Source organism: Pongo abelii, chromosome 4 (genome assembly GCF_028885655.2).
Source record: "Pongo abelii isolate AG06213 chromosome 4, NHGRI_mPonAbe1-v2.0_pri, whole genome shotgun sequence".
Lineage (NCBI taxonomy): Eukaryota > Metazoa > Chordata > Mammalia > Primates > Hominidae > Pongo > Pongo abelii.
The window spans coordinates 5,257,393-5,279,873 of record NC_071989.2 but is presented as its reverse complement, the minus strand read 5'-3'; the positions used below and the strand labels follow the sequence as shown (position 1 = coordinate 5,279,873).

At 44.7% G+C, this 22,481-nt stretch overlaps 1 protein-coding gene across 4 annotated transcripts in view; it reads right to left on the bottom strand.

The window, feature by feature from the left end:
• Positions 1-22,481, bottom strand: part of ADAMTS16 (ADAM metallopeptidase with thrombospondin type 1 motif 16) — a 175,371-nt gene that overhangs the window by 43,919 nt on the left and 108,971 nt on the right. For all 4 annotated transcript variants that reach the window (XM_002815404.4, XM_054555388.1, XM_054555386.1 and 1 more), the window contains exon 18: positions 12,814-12,940. In XM_002815404.4, the coding sequence (XP_002815450.2) occupies positions 12,814-12,940 (127 nt within the window). The remainder of the gene's footprint in view (positions 1-12,813; positions 12,941-22,481) is intronic.

Sequence of the window (22,481 nt, the reverse complement as noted above, 5' to 3'; positions counted from 1 at the left end):
AAAAGAACAATTTATGCAGAAACTATAACTATCTAACAATACAAAGTGGAATTTTAAAGTCAATTGTAAAGTAAAACTAAGAGAAAAAATGGAAAAACAACCAATCATAATAGACTTCTCTCAGAAGCAGAGAAAGTAGACAAATATAAGAATATAACAGATTTAAATAAATAACTATGGAATTTGATCTAGTTGTCATATGAATAACCCTAGTCAGAACACATTCCTTGATTCTCACGGGAAATACTTATAACAAACTCCCATTGCTAAGCCATAAAGGAAGTCTCAAAAATGCCAAAAATAAGATAACTTTAAAACTTCCTTTGATTTCAATATAAGAACACTTTAAATAACAGAAAAACATGTGCCCTGAAGCTTCCATACATTTGGAAATATAGAACCACAATTCTAAATTATTGATGGGTCAGAGAATAGAGCAATGGTGCCTAATTGTATCTAAAAACAATATATTGTGTTCTTCCCTCCAACCCCAGAACCTTGATTCTGAATGAAGCTTGCAGTTTTCAGCAAATATTTCAGGAAGCACTTATTAGTACATCTGCAGTAATTGCATGGACATCGATATAAACAGATTTGTAATGCAAGCTATCTATTCTATCTATCCACCAGTTTGTTTTGCATTCTCATTCCAAAATATTTGAAGCATGTGCCACGGTTTTAATTATTAGGGGACAGTTACGCTGAGTGTGGGAAATCTCAGTGAATTTTAGAGCCAACCACACTGAGTCCCAGAAAACAGAAATGAAAAATTTAATGATTTAACCTAAATAACCAGCTAAGTTTCCTGAAAACCAGAAGTATTCTTTAGTTCACAAGGTATCTTTCTGCCCTTTCTTATATGGATGATATACATATATGTGTGTATACACATATATGTGTGTATGTGTATATATATATATCTGTGTATGTATGCATATATATATACACATATACACACATGCACACACATATAAAATACTAAAAATGTACTAAAAGTAAAGCAACCAAGATGTCCTTAAGCAGGTGACTGGATAAATAAACCTGGTGCATCCAGACAATAAAATGTTATCCAATGCTAAGAAAAAATGAGCTACAAAAAGACGTGGAGGAAACTTACATGCATGTGACTAAGTGAAAGAAGCCAATCTGAAGAGGTTACATGCTGTATGATTCCAACTATATGACATTCTGGAAAAGGCAACACTGTGGAGACAGTAAATAGGGCAGTGGTTGCCAGGGGTTGGTGGGGAGGGAGGATGAACAGGCAGAGCACGGAGGATCTGCAGGGCAGTGAAGCTCCCCTGTATTATACTATCATGGTGGATTGATGTCAGAATACGTTTGTCCAGACCCACAGCACGTATGACACTAAGAGTGAGCGCCCATGTAAACTATGGACTTCGGTGATAGGGATGTGTCCACCTGGGTTCATAAATTTTAACAAATGGAGCACTCCGGTGGGGAATGCTAATGGTGGGGAAGGGTGGATGAGTGTGGGCCTAGGAAATATATGGGAACGCTCTACCTTCTGCTTAATGTTACTGTGAAATGAAGCTAAAGCTGCTGGAAAAAAAGGTCTTTAAAAATAAGTAAGTAAATAAAACAAAACACATACACATACAACACAATGAAAATCAAGCAAAGAAAATATAAAAACTCAAAGTACAAAATACCTCACAGAACTACTTAAGGCAGATTTCTAGATGTACAATGACACACTCAAATTCAGAAAGTTAATGTTGTATCCCCACTGCTTCTGCAATGGTTTCTATGTTCCTTTTCAGCGTTCCATGAAGTAAGTCCAGTTAGTCTGGCTTATGGTTTATTGTGTTTGTCTACAGTTATCACTTGACTTTCATTAGAGATGTATGCAGGCCAATGTCTGTACCTGCTTAAATACATTTCAAGCTCATTGTTTTGGTGTGAAGTCACATTTTCCCCAGGGGAGATACAGTAAGGTGTCATCTTTTATATCTCAGAATCAGCACATTAATCAGACAGTTTCAAGCCACGGCATTCCTACCTGACCTGGTGACGTCACACTGTAGCTGAACAGCTCCCTAACAGTGTTTATCTTTTATTTTATATATCTATTTATTTATTGAGGCAGGTTTTCACTCTGTGGCTCAGGCTGGAGTGCAGTGGTGCCATCAGTGCAACCTCTGCCTCCTGGGCTCAAGTGATCCTCCCACCTCTCCCTCCCAAGTAGTTGAGAGCACAGGCGTGTGCCACCACATCAGCTAATTATCAGCTAATTTTTTTTGTGTTTTGGTAGAGCTGAGGTTTCGCCATGTTGCCCAGGCAGGCTGGTCTCGAACTCCTGAGCTCAAGTCATCCACTTGCCCCAAAGTGCTGGGATTACAGGCGTGAGCCACTGTGCCAGGCCCAGCACTCATTCTGGAGGGGCCATAGCACTTCTGGTTTCCCTGATTAGACTGAGATTGGTTAGATGTCTTTGCAAAGGGCACAGTGGAGGGCAAAAAGGTACTCAAAGACGATCAGGTGGGCCTCAGCACGGTGGCTTTTGTGGGTGAGACACATAGTCCCGTGTCCACCCCACTGGGCTCTCTCCCAGCAGAGCGGGGAAGCCTTGGGATTTACAGAACAAAGCTCTAATGACTCTGGAAGGGCCCCTCACGGTACTTCCTCCCCCTGCAAGTACTCCAAAGTTGAGTAAAACCGGCTCTCATTCCAGAAGCACAAAGAAAGTAACAGCAGAGAACCACTGCCGGCGGACCTTTGAGGCTCACACCCATGATCTGACAACAGTATAGAACGGCTTCTTGAACTCAAGTAATGAATGCGTAGTAGACTTGCTAAAACGCCAAGCATTCTAATACAATCCCCAAATATTCCAGAAAGCCATGTTGACCCAGAAGCGGGGCTGCCTGCCACCCTGGCCGTGCCATTCATGGGCCCCAGTGCAAAACAAATGTGCCAAGCCCCTTGTTAAAAATCCTTTGGGGCCGGGCGCAGTGGCTCACGCCTGTAATCCCAGCACTTTGGGAGGCCGAGGCGGGCAGATCACGAGGTCAGGAGATCGAGACCATCCTGGCTAACACGGTGAAACCCCGTCTCTACTAAAAATACAAAAAAAATTAGCCGGGCTTAGTGGCAGGCGCCTGTAGTCCCAGCTACTCGGGAGGCTGAGGCAGGAGAATGGCGTGAACCCGGGAGGCGGAGCTTGCAGTGAGCTGAGATTGTGCCACTGCACTCCAGCCTGGGTGACAGAGCAAGACTCCATCTCAAAAAAAAAAAAAAAAAAAATCCTTTGGAATTTCACATCAGCAATAGCCGAGAATAAAGCTACACAGGACGCTCCTCCGAGCAGGCAGCCCTGGGGGCTGCGCGGGTCTCACTCCCAGGAAGCCCATCCTGCTGCTTGGGAACGCTCAGCTACTTAGATAATTAAATGAACCGAGATGTTCACTTCTCCAGCATTCCTGTGAGCAAAACCCTCTCCTATACAAACACCACCTAAGCAACCAGGTTTCTTTTCATTCCCTTGGTAACCTGTGCATTACTGGGTGATTAGTATTTTCACAGCCTCAGATCAAAAAGAGATAAGAAACTACAGAAAAGGAAATTGCTCCCCCCTTTTCATTGCAAATGTTTCTATCGGAGAGCAGTGGAAATAAAGCTGCCCTGCTGAGCCTTATCTTTCATTTCTAGAGTGTGCAACCAGCAGGCAGAGCTACGGATCCACGTATCTTGGTTGTAAAAGGAATTATTCCACTAATGGGTTTGTATAAGCAAGAAGAATAAGCCATCCAAATATCAAGTGGAGACAGGGCTACAGAGAAAACAAAGCATTTGATCATGATATGTGATCCGGACTCTTACTCGGCGTTATCTAGACTCTTACTTGGCGTCCCTAGAAGAGTCCTGAAAACAGAGGGGAAGTCTCCATTTACCATCTGGAAAGCATTTCCTCTTGTATCTTCAATCCCCTGTCCAGGAAGGTGTGTGATTAGTGTTAATGCTTCGAAAACGAGAGTTAAGATGAATGACCCGGAGAGCTACTCCATTTAGATAAACTGAGAAGTATAAAGGGAATAAATATTTGTGTGATTTATCATCCATGTTTCAAAAGCAAGTGATAAAAAGGCCTGATTCATGCTAGAATGCAGATGGAGGCGGGGCAGCCGTGGGAGGGCCATAGGCTGCTCATCTGGGCAGCGCCCGCGCAGGGAGGAGGCTCCGTGTGAGGGAGGAGCGGGAGAAGCGGGAGCCAGAGGCTGTGCAGCTCCCCCCGTCCTGGAGGAGCAGCTGGGAATTGCTGATGCCTGTTATTTCTCCAGGATACTCCTGCTGGCCGAGGCTGCACAGCCATTTTAAGAGAATCTCCAGCAAGAAGACTTCTAGACACCCAACACCCTACCCCCTGCAGAGATTTATGATTTAGGGGATCCCATCTGGCAATGCAATTGCAGGAGCCCGCGAGGCTGCAGGATGACCTCTGGGTGCTGAGGAGGAGGCTGGGGCTCCAGCCAGCACAGCAGGTTTCCTTTTTCATTTAAGTTAAAAGTGAGAAGGCTGTGGATTAAGATGTTTTACAGGTTCCACCCCTCAATCCCTGTGGGACCCTCCTTCAAGGTGAACGTGAAACACCAGATCACACCCCACTGAGCCCCACTTAGTGTCAGACAGAGCACAAACTGTGGGGAAGGAGAGCGCGGCTTATTCCCTCGGGGCTGTGGCTCCAGCTTTGCCAGGCTGCTGAGGACACAGCTCAGAGCACCTGCAGCCTAGAGGCCAGGGAAGCCTCGCAGGGAGACAGAATTCAGTAAGGAAGATGCACACTCCATCCTCAGAGAAATGGAACATGGGTTTCCTGACCATTTAATCAGGAACAAAAAATTGTTAGTATCAAGGACATAATAGAAATATATTTTGCATTTCAGAAGAAAAGTAAAGCAACATTTTAAATTAAAATCTATGTTCCCAACTCAATTGTTAAAATAATACAATGAAACAACAATCCCCAAGGGTTGATATACGCCATGTAGGTCCATTATTCTGTGTTTTTACTGAGGATAGTTTTGCTTTATAGACTAAATACATAACTGTTGTGAATTTCTTTCTTCTTTTACAGCAACAATAATCATAGCCAAGATTTAGTGAGTATTTATCACACCTGAGAGCGTTTACGTGGAATCCTCACCTTATCCTAGGAGACAGAAGACCTGGATCATGCCTGAAGTGGGGAAGGCAGGGTCAAGCCCAGGGAGGCAGGCAGTGTCACGGCTGCACCTTTAACAAGGTGCAATGCCACCCAGCGCCTTTGTCTGACTCTGGCCCATGGACATAACCCCTGCCAACCAGGCCACTCCATAGAAAGAATTCCAGTGCAGGAGAGTTGTGGGAAGGGAGCCTGGAGATCTTGTTTCTCCTGTGAGACAGAAATTTACTAAGCCCCACGTGCGATCAGGCCCTGGCTATTTGTGGGCGATGGACGGGGAGATGCACTTGGTTCTCCTTAAGATTTTCCCAGACAGGAAAGCATGGCATTGGTTCACAGAGAGGCTTCTGTATTGTCTCAAAGTTTCCCCTTTCAGAGGGCAATATGAACATTCCAAAATATGAGGTCCACATGTCAAAGGGTGCCATCAGATGGAGGGCTCCAGGGTTGACTGAAGTGGATTTGGGACAGCCTCAGTCTCATGTTTCTACTTGCTGTCAGATACATCAGTTCCAGCTTCCCCTAGACTGGCCCTCTCCTGCTGAACTGCACCTTTTCTTCCAGCACACAGTGCTCTTGACAGCATGTGTGTGCTCAACCGTGTTTGAAAGGTCAAGTGTAGAAGATAGGACACAGCAGAACACAGGGATGTCTTTGGCTCTGAATCTCTCAATACCAGAAAGATCAAGCATAGAGAGGCGGAGGCAGAGGAGGCCCAGCCAGAAAAACAATAGGAACCACAGGGTGAAATGGGTCACTTATATGGAAAAAATAGTAACTTCCGAAGGCTCCTCTAGAGGCTTGGGACCATCTGCCCTTTGTGATGGGAGGGAGGGCAGAGCAGCGGGGTTGGAGGCACAGGGAGATTCTGGCAAGAGGAAGAGCTGGTCATTGTTTCCTTCTCTTTAGTCTGAGGTCCCCAGGTGGAGAGTGTGGGGCAGGGAGATGGAGGAGATTGCAGGTGATGTGAACCCAATGTCCTGGGAGGTGGGGAGCAAATGACCCAGGGGCAGGTGTAAGGACTGTGTACCATCCTTGGGTGACCACACTTTTAGAGTGATAACATGGGATTTTGAGGGTAGCATTTACTGCTGAGCTCCATGTGCAGAGTGGGTCAAGAGTTGGGGGTATCCAGGCTGAGGTGACCAGGGTAGTATAGGGGAGTGAGGGTGAAGCAAGGCAGCTTAGGTACTGGTGAGGGGAGGGTTCCAGCACTGCCATGGATTCTGGCCTGGGTGGGGGCTCCGGGGTCCTGGGCAGTGAGCGGTGGGAAGATCAGCCATGCAGTGAGACAGAAGGACAACTTCAGTGTGGATCTTGAAGCATAGGAGCTGCATGACAAGAGGCATGGCCTGTCTGGAGAGGGATGTTAAGGACCGAGAGGTCACAGGTGAGGTGTGTATGAGCTCAGAATGTGGCTGAGCTGCACCAACTAGACACAGCAGGCATGGCTTAACAAGGGAGGGAGCGGTTCCCTTTGTGCGAGTCTGAGCTGGTGGGCAGTTGTGGGGTGGGGGAGCACAGTCCTTCTCCAGGTCAGCAGGCTCAACTACCTCCATCTTGGCCCTCTACTCCCCTAGGAGGTGACCCCTGCCTGAAGGGCTGCAGCTGTTCACTAAGGCCAGGCCCTGCTGCAGCCACAGAGGTGGACAGAGAACGAGGAAGGAGCAGCTGCCTCTTGAGGGCTCAGCATGGATGGCACAGGCTCACATCCCACGGGCCAGACCTCAGCCTGGGAGGACAGAAACAGTGTCCAGTCGGGATCCCTGTGCATGTGGGTGTATGCAGTGTATGGGGCAGTGGCTTCTATTAACAAAGATGGGAAGGAGAAATGGACCTTGAGGGATACCTCTGGGCAGTTATTGTTGATAGCAGGAGTGAGAGACTGAATCAGGGGAGGCCATTTGAGTGGACAGTCAAGGAACAGAGAGGTAGGTGCGTTGGAAGGATCCCACAGGTGGATTTAGTGTTGACAAGCTGACCACAGCAGTAGCAGTCGCAGTTGCAGTAGCTGTGGTGACCGAGTGTCTGATGAGACCTTCGTCTGCAGTGCTATGGTGAGTCAAGGATACCAAAAATGCTCCTATCTTGGGGTCTTCCCAGGGGAGCTCCTGAAGGAGGGTGACGTGAGGCAGATACTTTACATGGGAGATACGTGGGAACATACAAATGTGGTTTAGATGTATTAAGGAACAGTTGATTCCAGAAGATTTGTGAGTCTGAGTAGTGCCTATTTCTCAATGGTGGCAATCCAGACAGGATCTGTCAAGCTTCTCTACAGAACAGCCCCAAGGGAGAGTGGGGTCACAGAGCTTCTAATCTTGGGATGTGACTGCACACATTTTCTTTTTGTCATCTCACAGCCGGGCAAACTGAGGCATAAACAGGTGCAGCCACTTCCCCAAGGCCACACCACAAGCCTAAAGTGTCTCTTCCTGGCCTAATGGGACCATGGTTCATCCACATCTCCTACGAACACCTATTAAGGTCCCACGTGAGCCAGGCACGATTCTCATCCCTTGGGATGTGTCAGTGGACAAAGCAAAGATCTGATTCTGATATGGGAGTGGGGCAGGGAAGTGCTGGGAGGAGAAGGGGGCATCCCTGGTGAGGGCTCCACTCTCGGGCCTGTGCCCATGGACCTAGGTGAGGACAGGCATTTCTGTTTTCATGCCCAAATGTTGCATTTTCCAAGACCAGCCTGGCCCACCATGCCCCCATCCTGTGCCTACAAAATCCCTGAGACCCTAGCCAGCACACAGACAAGCGGCTGGACGTCGAGCGAAACATATTGGTGGAAGAACACACAAGCGGTTGGACATCGAGAGAAACACATCGGCGGAGGGGCACGCTGCAGATGCACCAGCAGATGCCGGCAGGCCATCAACCAGAGTTTGTCTGGGATGGTCGGAGGAGAACTCAGCCATGGAGCAGCCCAACTCCAGGGGAAAGACCACTTTCCCATTCCATCCCCTTTCTGGCTCCCCATTCACCTCGCTGAGAGCTACCTCCACTCAATAAAACCTTGTACTCATTCTCCAAGCCCACGTGTGATCCAATTTTTCCAGCACACCAAGGCGATAACCCAGGATACAGAAAGCCTTCTGTCCTTGGGATAAGGCAGAGAGTCTAATTGAGCTGATTAACACAAGCTGCCTAGGGATGGCAAAATTAGAAGAGCACACTGTAACACATGCCCACTGGGAGTTCAGGAGCTGTAAACATTCACCCTTAGACATTGCTATGGGGTCGGAGCCCCACAGCCTGCCCATCTGCCTGCTCCCCCTAGAGGTTTGAGCAGCGGGCCACCAAAGAAGTGAGTCACGCCCTCATCGCACAGCTTGTGATGGGGAAAAGGGAGTTCCTCCCATTTCAATTCCAGAGATTTTTTCCACATAGTTAGTATGAAAATTCTCCACCAGGAACAAAGATTTATCTAAATGAATACAAGAGGTGAGGATGTCATTCTTGGATAATGGTTGGTGGTAAGGGCAATTTTGCCTGACCACATAAGGCTGCTTAGATTTCCATTATTGAAATTCAATAATCGTATTACAGTCTCGCTTGGAAAGCGACGTTTTGACAGATTTAAAATAGGGTGAGACAATATAGAAACAGCAAACCACTAAGAGTGACAGTAAACAAGAGCCACATAATCGTTGAGCATGTTCTACCTGAGGTTGGGTTGAAGAAGAAGTCTGGGTAACACCAGGAGGAGGAAAGCTCCCTTCTCACTGGGGCCAGCCCCAAAATCCCAGGTTACCTCTTGCAGTGAGTGTCAAGGAGGACGTCCCTTTGGGCAGTATGGGGGAGGTGGCAAGAAAGAAAACAAACAACCAACAAGCAGATTGCAACAAGGGGCAACCATGATTTAAATAAACTCTTTTGCTCTTTCCAAGAAAGCACTGAAGCAGCTGCCAGCATTCTCCCCATGCGGTAGGGCGGAGGTCCGTCCTAGGGAAAGGATGTAGTTGCTCCCATCTGCCGTTGCTTTTGCTTCTCTCTGCTGCCCTGGGGCCACCAGCTCTCCTGCTTTCTATGCCTTGTCCTGTGGGGTTTGCAGATGCAAAGGGGCCTCTTCAGGGGTGTCCCAACTATCACTTCCTATCTGAATTATATGATACCTCAAAGCACACAATTAGGAGCCCAGACATTGGTAGCTTGTTCCTGTGTTGGGGTGAGTTTTCTCTAGCATTCTCTCTAGATGGGCTTCACAGAGTAGACCAGGGCCGACTAGACTGCAAGGGTATGCTTGATCCACTAACACGACTAGCTTGAGAAATAGCATGCAAGCACTCAACATTTCCAATTATCCTGAGATTTAACATCCTGATGGATTTATTTCCACATGGAACTAGTAACCCTAGTCTCTCCTGCATGTGAAAGTCTCACACACACACACACACACACACACACACACACACACTTCTTTAAGCCTAATTTAGTGGTTTCCCCACTTCACAGCACTGGTAACTAGGTGCGTTGAGGGACCACAGATGCTTCTCCCTTAACAAACCTGGACTAAACACAGTATGGAAAGAGGAATTCAGCATAGGAAGTGATGCTCCCAACTTCCATATGGCAAGGCAAGGACCTGCAATCAAGGTCACAGTGATGTCAACACCAACTGGAACACAAGCAGACCCCACTGTCCGGGGAGCAGGGGGTGTGAGGTCAAGTTGGTGCAGCAGTTAACAATGCTCTGTCCTTGGCCAAACTCTAGCCAGGTTCCTCTGAGCCCGCTTCACCACAAGGCCTCACCTTGGCTTATAAAGTCACGATCAAACATCAACATGGTTTCTAACAGCTCAAGGCTACATCCCTAAGATAACCCCAGCCCCTCTTAAAGTGCCTGTCTGAGAAATCTCAAGGCTTCCCAAAGAATTTCCTGTTTGTTCTGGCTGACACCCGAAGATAGGACCCCTGTCTCCCAGTCTCTGTGGGAAGGTGGGAGCCTCACTTCTATGATCGCCAGTTGACAAACTGAGATAGATTTCACAAGGACCAACCCTTCTTCATGCTTTTTCCAGTTCTTCACCTCCCCAACTCGCCCTAGTTCGGCCCCTCCCCCCTCTTCTATTCTCCCTGTAAAATGCCCAGTCCCTCTGTGCTGATCGAAGGTAGTTCACTTCAGGCCACAATCTTTTCCCTATTGCAGCAGGGATCACTGACTAAAATCTGTTCTGACCACCTTACCTAGTGTTTGGCTTTGTTTGTCTTTGACACAACTCAGCAAGGGGCCTCCGTTTCCTTCGGACAGGAAAGTCACTTTTGCCGACAACGGTGCCATGCTACATACTGCCTCAGCCAGCCATGGGGTTTATTTCCTAAACGATGCGGGTGTGTCTGTATTTGGTGTGTCATTCCAGGCACAGAGGGAGCCCCTGGTGAGCGAGCTGTGCTCTTGTCATGGAGCTCAGCACAGGCTGGAGGCCTGTCTGGGTGGGAAAGGCCAGCAGCCAGCTCTCCTGCAGTGGCCCACAGGGTTGGCTCAGGGACAGCTGAGGGCCGTGGAGCATCGTCGTGTGTGTGCATCAACTCCACAGGCCCTGGCTGACACTGGGAAGAGTCCCTCAGAGGGTGTCCCATGCCTCAGTGTGCGGCATCTTAAGCACTTAACTTCTTGTGTAAATTCCGACTGCATCTCTCTCGATAGCAGATCGTGGGAAGTGGTGGTTCAGGAAACGTGGCTGAGGCAGGGCTGGTGGCTTTATAAGGTGACAGGTCCCCGATCACATCAGGGGCAGGTGTGCTCAGAGGACAAGATCTTCCCAGGGAGGTGTCCTCCTTACTGTGATTGCAAGAGGGGTGCTGGCCCTTCAAATGTTGGTAATTGACCTCCTTCCCTTTACTGAGAGAGAGAGACCAGAGGTAACACATCCAAAAGGAGACAGTGCCTCCCAACTTCCTGTATTTTACTGCCTCAGGGAGAGTACCCAGCTTCATGCTTTTGAGGCACAGTTCAGCAAACTTGGGACCCATTTGCCAGCTACTGTGGATCTTTATCAAAATGTATTAGATTATCTTGTATTAAGTCTTTCAGTGCCTTGAGCTATTTGAAAGATCTAGTTGGAGTTAGAATTTCATTCTGTAAATATGTGATCTCAGGTGGTTTTTAATAGAGGCAGGAGGCAGAGAAATCCTAGGCAGACAGGGGCAGGTCCCCTGTGAAACCCCAGCTTCAAGCCAAAAGCAACCTGAAACCCACAGACCAGAGCGAGAACTTCCATTCCTGTTTGCCTGCTCTCTTCCGATTGGTTCTTTCTCAATAATGCCTTTTAAGCAATCAAATGTTGCCCTTTCCAATAGTACATATGGCTTGGCCTGCCCCCATCCTGTGCCTCTAAAGACCCCAGGCTCAGTTGGTAGAGGGGAGATGGCCTGACTTGGGGGAGAAGATGTCCTGCCATTCTCATCCCCTCTCCAGCTACCCTCTCTGCTGAGAGCTATTTTTATCGCTTGATCAAATTCTCCGCCCTCACCATCCTTCAGTGGTCAAGCATGACCTCATTCTTCTTGGATGCTGGACAAGAGCTTGGGGCCCACTGAACGTGGGTACCAGAAAGGCTGGCCCTTTGCCCCCGCTGGTGGAGGGCAGCTGCCCCACACTACAGGGTCAGGGGCTGACTGAGCTGCTAACACACCTCCGTCCATTGGGCTGTGGATGATGGAACTAAAAGAGCTAATTAGCACATTAACACCCCCTCTGGGGATTTGGGGTCACGGGCACCCTTGCCTGGATACCACTGTGTTCCCCTCCAGGCAACAAGCCTGGTCTGGCTGCGGGCTCTGCGTGGTGCTTGTTCCTGTGTCTTCAGAGTGACCAGCTGGATCCTGTACTCATTTGCTCACATGCTCCCTCCCACAAGGGGCTGAGTTCAGGAGGCCAAGTAGAGAGGCACCCCTGCTGGGAGTCCAGCAAAGAGCCTGAGAAAAATCCTGCCTTGGTTTTCACAACCTTCTGTGACATGTCCCACGTAACGATGAAGAAAGTGAAGACCAGAGGGATGAAGACTTTGCCCAGACGTGATGGCTCCTGACAGTGCAGCAGGACCATGGCTGCTTCAAGGGGCGCTTCCCCACCTCCTGCCTCTGAGAACCCGAGCTTGGGTTTAGGAACTCCTAGGGTCAGTAGCAGTGAGGGTAGAGTGGATGACAAGAGCCCTGGCTTTCTGTGGCTCCAGCCCTCACACCTGTATGTTTGCAAGGCACTGAGGAATTCAGGGTCCCTTCCCCACTGGCAGGCCTTGTGATGGGTTCTTCCAGCAAGTTTCACTCGGCAAGAAAAGCACACACTAGTGGACAGGACAGCAGGCTAAGAGAGAATGCATCATTATCACCATAGCGTGTTATCACTCCTGCCAGCCTGCAACCAATTAAAGCACAAATACAACAAACAGGACGCCATTCTAAGAATGTCCACTTACAGTCACAAGAATTTCCAGACCACTTCCCGCCTAAACACACTCTCTAGGTCCCTTGTCCAGGCAGCTCTTGTCCCCTTTGCTTCTCCACTGTTATGAGTGACATGATGGCAATCAGCACTTCTCTCTCGAAATCAGGAGCTGCAAGACTCGCTGAGCACATCTGCAAACTGGGAAACCTGCTTTGATGAACACGATGCTTCTTACCTGGGAGGACAGGCGGATACTTTGCAAGGCACCAGCCCCGTGACAGGTCGGGTCTTGGGATTGCAGAAGGACGTATTTACTTGAAACTTCAGGTCTCTGTAGCAGCCCTCTCTCACCGTCATCTGTCCTGTAGGAAAGGATGAAATGTAGAATAAAGACTCACATGCATGCCCCACAGTAAAAGGCAGATGATGAGCTAATAAAATCTCTTTCAAAAAATCTTAGCCATACTGGCATGTCTTTGTGTTAATGACCAACTGGCCAACTATTAATATTCCACTTTTCTGATCTGTCTTCATAAGCTGTAATTCGTGAATTTCATTCATTCTAAGATACACATATTTTCCCTCCATATTTTTATATTTACATCTTTAAAGTCAACATTTGTTTTGCGATTGATGTCATCATACATTTGCTGAAATTTACCTGTTTCTTTTCTACTCTTTCCATAGTTGAAAACACTGGTGGATTTTCAGCAGAAACACCAATATTAAATACACCTGTTCCACATTTCCATTTGAGATGACAAGAAGAAACAGAAATAAATCAGCAGGAAACATAGACAACAAAATAACAAGCAGTTTGTCACCAGAGAATTCACAGAGCTAAATCTGAAAGGCTAAGTTTAACAAAATCCTGACTTAGGTGTTGTATAGAAGGAAGTCAATGGAAATGGAAGTTTGTTTGATTCTCAGCCTCTATCTATTTAAGACTTTGTGAACATTCCTATATTTGTTCAATATTTCAATTAATTAAATTTATCCCAAAGGGACTTTAACTTAAGTGAGGTACCAGGAATAGTCAATTCATTGAGATAGAAAGTAGAATGATGCTGGCCAGGGTCTTGGAGGAGAGGGAATTGGGAGCTAATGTCTAATGGACAGAAAGTTTCCATTTGAGAAGATGAAAAAGTTCTGGAGACAATGGTGGTGATGGTTGTACAACAATGTGAATGTACTTAATAGTACTAAAATGTACATTCAAAAATGGTGAAAATAGCAAATTTTACATATACTTTGCCACAATAAAAAAGAGACACTTTGGGCGGCTGAGGCGGGTGGATCACGAAGAGAGGGGATCGAGGCCATCCTGGCCAACATGGTGAAACTCCGTCTCTACTAAAAATACAAAAATTAGCTGGGCGTGGTGGCACGTGCCTGTATTCCCAGCTATCAGGAGACTGAGGCAGGAGAATCACTGGAACCAGGTAGTTGGAGGTTGCAGTGAGCAGAGATCATGCCACTGCACTCCAGCCTGGTGGCAGAGAAAGACTGACCAAAAAAAAAAAAAAAAAAAAAAAGAGGCTATAACTAAAAGACACTTTGAGGAATGATATTAAAGAGTAAATGCAGCACCAGGCATGGTGGCTCACACCTGTAATCCCAGCACTTTGACAGGCTTAGGCACGTGAATCGCTTGAGTCCAGGAGTTTGAGACCAGCCTGAGCAATGTGGCAAAACCCCATCTCTACAAAAAATACAAAGACTAGCCAGGCATGGTGGCATGCACCTGTAGTCCTAGGTACTCAGGAGGCTGAGAGGAGATCACTTGAGCCTGGAAGGCAGAGGATGCAGTGAGACGAAATGGCACTTCACTGCACTCCAGCCTGTATGACAGAGGGAAACCCTGTCTCAAACGAGTTGATGCAGTAGGGGAAAAAATAAATAGAACCAAACTAGTGTTGATTTAAAATTACCACAAAATATATTCAGATCTAAAAGTGATTTTATCACTCCCCTTGGAAATACTGATGAAGAAGTCCTGTGGATTGGGTGGAACACCTGGTCTCATTCCTCTGCAGCCCAAGCCGTGTACAACTCAGATGGACTCAGACAACTCAGAGTTTGCTCATAAGGAAATACAACAAAGAGATTGTCTCAGAGGAGCAAAGGAGCAGACTGTAGACACAAGGCACAAAAATCTCTCATGCCAGTTCCACAGAAGTCAAACCCTTCCTGACTTAAGGAAAACTGAAAGTCTCTAAAATATACATTGAAAACAAGTTTGACATTTTGGGACTGCTTAGTTAAAAGGAGTGGGGCCATTCAGAAGGGAAAGTTACACTCCGTACAGTATCAGTTTTCTCAAGTGTAAAGAGGAGGGCAGCTCTCCTAAGTTCCAAAGCAGGAGCCACTGTAGGAGCTCATGGCTCTAAGCCCCAAACCACCCATTTCCTGAGGTTTAGCCCTTTGAGTGTTGATAAAGCAGAAAGAGTGGTTACATAGTATCCTCACAGTTTGGTAAAACCAGTCATCTCTCTGCTAACTTGGCAGAATTATATATTTAACCCAGGTAAGTGGTTTCCACATGGTGCTCCCTTAAGGTGAATTTTGCAATTATTTCTCTGATTTTAGTGATCTCTGATTAGGAATAGGTTATTTAAAAATGACTTTGATACATACTCTAGAAATGTAAGAAAATTATTTTAACATATTGAGCCTCTTGAAGAAGAATATTTCTATGAAAGAACAAGATTTAAATTCTAGAAATGTAAGAAAATTATTTTAACATATTGAGCCTCTTGCAGAAGAATATTTCTATGAAAGAACAAGATTTAAACCACTATAGACTAAAAGCAAGAGGGCCAAGGAGGCGTCCATTGAAGATGGACCTCGATCCCTTGGGACAACAGAAAGGCAATACAAGTAAATATTTCCAGCACTCTGGTAAGTCTGTAGCTTCAACATCTGTTCTAAAAGATCAATTTAGGAAAATCAAAGATGGATTTGGGATTGGCCTTTGAGTGTCCAAAGTCTCCCCAGGCAGGTGTAGTGGAGGTTGTGGGAGGGAGCTGCTCAAGTCTGTAGCTTCAACATCTGTTCTAAAAGATCAATTTAGGAAAATCAAAGATGGATTTGGGATTGGCCTTTGAGTGTCCAAAGTCTCCCCAGGCAGGTGTAGTGGAGGTTGTGGGAGGGAGCTGCTCAGGGCAGCCTTTGAAAGGAGACGACACAGCAGGGTAAGAGTAATGCTAAAAGAAAACAAAAACTCAGGATTCCAATTCACTACACCAAAAGGAAAAATGAAGCTGAAAGTTGAGTCATGCAAAAAGCTGTCTTTCCTTTTGTTCCTAACAAGAAAGCTGCAGATACAAGGTTAAACATCCCCACTGGTAGCTACTGCATGTTCACCTTGTCTCGTGTACAGTGCTGATTTACTGAGTGAGATGACTACTCAATTGATGATTCCCTGCCTGCTCCTTTTCCCTCACAAACTGTGGATTCAGTAGTGGGACCATAACCCTACTCTTTCCCCTCCAGCCCACTTCTCCCCTTTAAATATTGAAGCTCTCAAAATAAATCATCTTTGGAGAAAGACACAAACCACAGACTGTGTTTCTGGGATTCTGTATTCCTTTCTCCTGGCCTATCCTTAACTTTGGCAAAATAAACTCAATTGGTTGAGACTTGTCTCAGATACTTTTTACAGTAAACAGGGTGGACTTCTAGAATTATGATGCTCAGCTGCCTGAACCTCGATTCAACAGATGTGTCCTTGTGTTGGAGATGAGAGCAGAAGTGGAGTCTCCAGAAGCCTGAGTGGTCACAGGATCCTGCATCAGTGATGCTGGACAAGGCTCAGTTACAGCTCAGGTGGGACTCAGCGGGCCAGAGACATGCACAGGTGTGTACAGGATTCACAGTGGCTGTGCACGATGACCCAAATGGCTGCACAGTGGAAGTCACTGTGAAAGGAAGTGATGTCCCAGAAACTTATTGCTGTCAGTGTCTCTGCGATAGTAGTGGACCAGCTCTGTAAGCCACCACGTCACACCCAGCACAGACACAGGTACTGAGGGGTGGGCAATAATGTGCCCCAAATACCTCATAGTCAAGGCCTCACAATGGCTCCTGCCCTCAGTAGGGAAGGGCAGCACTCTGTTCTGCATCAGCTTCTGTTTTCCAGCAAATGAATGTCCTTTTAAAAATGGCATTTCCTTTTAAAAATATACATACACATGCACACATTCCTGCCACTCCCAGATTAAAAGCCCATTTTTTCTGTGTTTAAGCTCCGGACTTTCCAGCCTTGCCCTTCTAGCCCTGTGATGCTGTGACCCTGCCCTGCAACCTCTCCTATGTCCTCTGACTCCCCAGGACCATCCACCTGCTGTTCTCTCCACCTGGAGTGCTGTCCTCTACAGCCATGCCTCTGGGCTTCCCCGGCAGGTTTCTTCTCATCCCTTTCAATCAGACTCAAACACCTGCTTCTCTAGATTCCTTGGCTCACCGGTTCTCAAGCTTGAGTTGGTATCAGGGCACCCTGGAAGGGCTCATTCATTAAAATACGGAGTGCCAGGCTCTGCTTCTAGATTTTAGCTGCAGCAGGTCTGTGGCTGGGTCTTAGAATTTGCATTTCTAACAAAGGCTCAGTTGCTATTGCTGATGCTGGACCAAGGACTACACTTTGAGAAGTCTAAGTCTGCTCTGGCCAGTCTTAGAAGCCACCATTGATTTCTATTTCAGTTTACCCAGGTGTGATTAGTACACACAGCTCCTAAGACTCCTGGGATCTCTGGAATATGGAATTTTCAGTCCCCACTCCGCCACCTCACCAACATCCAGAGAGGGGAGAGAGGCTTGAGACTTGGATAATGACTAATGGCTGATGATTCAATCAATCATTCCGATGTGATTCAACCTCTTTAATGACAGAGTTCAGAAAGATTGGTAGTTGGTAAACAAATCCACATGGTGGGGGTGGCACACCCCAACTCCATGGGGTCAAAAGCTCCTGTGCTCAGGACCCTTCAAGATCTCAAGACCTATGTAACGCTTCATGATTTGTAACCTTTGTAGTAAACCCATGATCGTAAATCAAGTGGCTTCTTGAGTTTTATGAGCCATTTTAGATTAGCAAACCTGAAAGGGAAAGCCTGTGGGAACCCCTGACTTTGTAGGCAAGTTGTGGGTACCCATGAGACTCAAGACTGGAAACTGGCATCTGAGGGGAGGAAAGTCTTGGGGAATTAAGCTCTTAACACTCTGGGGTCTGATGCTAATTCCAGGTAGTCAGTATCAGAATTGAACTGAATTGTAGGACATCAAGCTAGCAGCATCTAGAGAACTGGAGAACTGGTTGTTAGTGTGGAAAAACCCCACCGATTTGGTGTCAGAGGCTGTGAATAAAAACAGCTCATATCCGTCTAGCTCAGCTTTATGCACATGTGCCCCGAAAAATGATAGCAGTAACATCTTTTCCTCTCAAAGCATCCCAGTTGTTTGCATTACGTTGCGGTTTGCATTATGTTGCGGTTTGCATTACATTGCAGTTTGCATTACGTTGCAGTTTGCATTACGTTGCAGTTTGCATTACATCCCAGTTTGCATCCCAGTAATGCATTACATGGTGACTCTAATTATAAGGTTCTGTTAACATTTGTGTGTCATCTGTGAACAGATTTCTCAGGGGCAGAGTGCATGTGTTATTCATTGTTATAATTTCAGTAGCATCCATGGATTAGTTTGTCACTTCACTTAGTAAGTAGTTTTTGAGCCACTGGGCAATTCTGTTACATTCATTAACTTCTAAGCTTGGACAAGTTAGTAGTGGATTAACTAATACTTATCCCCCCAAACATCATCAAAATAGGGGATATTCTTTTCTTTATATATTACTTAAGGGCAAACTGGGGCACAATTTCAATGACTGACTCATGTATCGATGCTGAGATGCAATTTGAAGATGTTTTATGAACCCACTTTCCACTTGCTAACTAGGGCTGAGAGACTATCAAATTAGAAAAAGAAACAAATGTTTGTTTAAAAATATTCTGCAGGAAATATTACGGACTTCCTTAAGTGTAATAGTTATGATGACCCAATTTAAATAAGAAACATACTGAATAACCATACTATTTTTCTAAAACTGTTAGAAGTCTAATGAATACAGATGAAAATTAATCTGTTCCTTTCCTTACACTTATTTTTCAAGTTTAAAGTCCATTTTTAAATTCTTAACCAAACTCTTAGGAGGTGTGATTCTATAAATAATGGCTTCAGTTTGGTTTCCTGCTTTGAAATTAAAAACGTGAAATTCAAACCTTCTGTTCAAGTCTGAACAAAGAATCATGCCTTTATGGTCATTGATGACTCTGTGCAAAGCACAGTCTCTTAACTAAGCAAATAAGGAATCTGTTTTGCTTTGAAATAGAAACAGAAGTTGGCTTTATTAATGTCCTTAGTTTTCTTTCTTATTGGAGACATTTGTTTGGCTTCACTCTTGAGCTGCCTCAGTGTGGGCAAAGTCCTAGGTCCAAGTCCCAGAACTTTCACCTGTTAATTGGGTAACAAGGAAGTCTGGATCTAGTAAGTCATGTGATCATTTAGTAACAATGTAGTAAAAAAATTTAAAACTCAATGAAAAACACTGTGTTTGTCCAATGTAGGTGCAAGTTTTGCCTCGGCCAGTTATTTTTTTGCTGTGACTTTAGAAATCTTTTGTTTTCCTTAATGAGACATTACTAGCAATTTAGGCAACAACATTCCTTGTTATATAGCACAGCAGTGCATATTGCAAGACTTTTAGCATCCCTGGATCCTGCCCACTAAATGTCAGTAGCATCCCTCTCCCAGTTATCATGACAACTAAAATACTGCCACAGGTTTCCAAATGCTCCTTATGAGGGACAGTAGAATCTTCAGTTGAGAATGCTGATGGATGACAAGCACATAAGTTAAGTATATAATTAGGAAATAAAAGAGGAATGTAAAGTGTTCCTTTGAGAGTTTTAGCAATTAACAGAAATAGACCAAAAGGAAGATCAGGTAGCAGGTTCCAAAAAAACTTACTTAAGAAAATAATGATGAAAATGCTACGAAAGATAATCTGTGGAATGTAGCTAAAGCAGTATTCAGAGGACAATTCATGGTCTTAAATACTTATGTCAATATATGAGTAAGAATAAAAATAAGTGAACCAGATATTTTTAATTAGGATTTTAGAAATAAAGGATAGCCCAAGAAAGCAAAAAGAGGGATCTGATACAGAAACAAAAGTCAGTATATTAGAAACAGAAGTCAGTATGTTGAACATAACATACAACTTTGCATACCTTCTTCTTTTACACTCTCCCCTGTATCACAGGTTCTAAAAATCAGGAGTACATTTTCTAACTCTCCTGTCTGTGAAGCTTTCAGTTAGATCCCACCAATCAGAGGCACTAGCATGAGATTTCAAAGGTGGAAGAGTGAGAAGCCACATGCTCCCATCTCTGGAAGCAGTGGATGTAAGGATGGGCTTTGGCAGATGCAAAGTCTGTGGCCATCTTCAAGCATTTTCCTGGGAAACATTTGCTCCAGTGCTGGATTATCTGTAATCATCACCAGTGATCTCTAAAATTTTCTGCAACTTTCTGGCTTTTCAAAATCCAGAGTAACTCTGAGAGCTACAGATGTCTGGCCTTTACTCCTTCAATCTCTCTATTTTGTAAACAACCAGTCCTCTGTATTAAATAACTTCTTGCTTGAAATACCTAGAAAGGTTTCTATTTTCTTGGTGAAACTGTCACTCATACATTGACTTCATGAAGAAAATAAGTAGTAAGCACAAATATGCAAGATAAGAAATGAGAAAAAGAAAATATTTACATGTAGAAGAAATGAAAATAATCTAATGGGATACTCTTTTCAAATATATAAAATTAAATTTTAAATTATACATTTAAAAAGATGGTTTTCTTAATTAGAAAAACTAATTCCAGAAGGGATAAACAATCTAAGTAGTCCAATTACCACACATAACAATATAAAAATTTATCAAAGATCTAACTCCTTCAAAAAGCAGCAGATTCAGCTGCTTCAAATGTATTTTACCAAATGCTAGGAGATAGTTAACACCAAAGCTATTAAATTGTTCCAGAGCATAAAAAATACACTTATAGAAATTAATGTAGTATATTTTAGCACACAAAAGAAAACTACAGCTCAATAATACTTAGGAGTATTAATCTGAGAAATACTAAATAAGTTAAGAGAAGGTAGGATCAAGTAGCATATTAGAAAGAAATAAATCACCAGATAATGATTCATAGCAGGAATGTAAGGATGGTTCAATGTCAAGAAAATATGTTAATATACTTCACCATTTAATGGATTAAAAGACAAACATAAACTCCATAAATGTAATAAAGTTCAGCATTTCATAAATTTACATAAATTTCATTAATATAAAAATATTAATGAAACAGGCAACAGATGGATATTTACTCACATCAATATATCTGAATATTTGTATGAGTTTGTGTGTTTATGTGTGTATATCTGTATCTACATATGTAAATATACGTACTTGTATGTTTATTTAAACCTAGAAGCTAGCATTATGGGAAACACTAGAAATATTCCCATTAAGGTCAGAAATTAAAAAAAATTATTATAAGTTAAAATTATTTTGGAGATGCTGGCTGACACAATTTGACAAAATAAAAAGAATATAAGGAGTATGAAAGTTATGACAAGGGGAAAGCTTACGTGGTATGATTATGTATCTAGGAAGTTCAAGAGAATAGGTGTTAAGATAGATCTGATAACTGATTATTGGAAGTGGGGAAAAGAAAGGACTAGAAACAGGGAGAGCAAGATGAATGATCAGAGATTCTTGGGTAACTTGAAAAAAATCAAGCCTGAATGTAAAAAACCCAGAGAAGTCTTTGAGGTAACTGGGAAATTGACCCCTGTTGCCAAGACAGTGTGAATTCGCTACAGTAGGGCAAACCAGGCCACCGTAGGTGTAGGACTGACAAGAGAGCAGAGATAGAAGCAGAGATCACGTGAAAAGACGCAAGCCCTTTCCTGGGTAGTGATGGTGGGGAAAAGCAGGCGATAAGCCATCACTCTAAGGGAGAATACAAAGAAAGAAGGGCCCTGATCTTGTTAGACATCTGCATTCATGAAAATAAACAGGTCTTGGAAATCCAGAGGAAAGAAGTTTCAAGGGAGCGGTGGCCAGCTGTCGAAAGCTGCAGGGTGGCGAGGGTGGAAGTGCTGAGAAAGAGCCTGTGGATGTGGTGACCAGGTGGGGTCTGGATTGGAGGATCTTTGAAGATGTGGATTGCACAGATGAAACTGAGGCACTGGGGATGAGTTGGTGGTCCCTGGGTGGGAACGCAAGCAGAAAGTGTGGATTGCATTGATGAAAACTTGTGAAAGGAAAATAAATCTTGAGACCTCAAAATTACTAAGCTAAAGGGAAAAGTCAAGCTGGGAACTGCTTAGGGCAAACCTGCCTCCCCTTCTGTCAAAGTCATCCCTCTGAGGCTCACCTGAGACAAACGCATATCTGATTGCTTCCTCACCCCTACTGTTTATGTAAAAATGCAGAAGTGCTGAGCCAGACTAAATAGTGTATTCAGTGGAAGGCTGATCAAGGACACAAAAGAATGCAACCTTTTGTCTTGTATCTACTTGTAACCTGGAAGCTCCCACTTTTGAGTTGTCCCACCTTACCGGACTGTACCAATGTACATCTTACACATATTGATTGATGTCTCATGTCTCCCTAAAAATGTACAAAAGTAAACTGCACCACTGGCCACCTTGGACACATGTCTCGGGACTTTCTGAGGCTGTGTCATAGAAGTGTCCTTAATCTTGGCAAAATAAACTTTCTAAATTGACCAAGACCTGTCTCAGATATTTTGCATTCACAAGCTTCACACAGAAAAACAA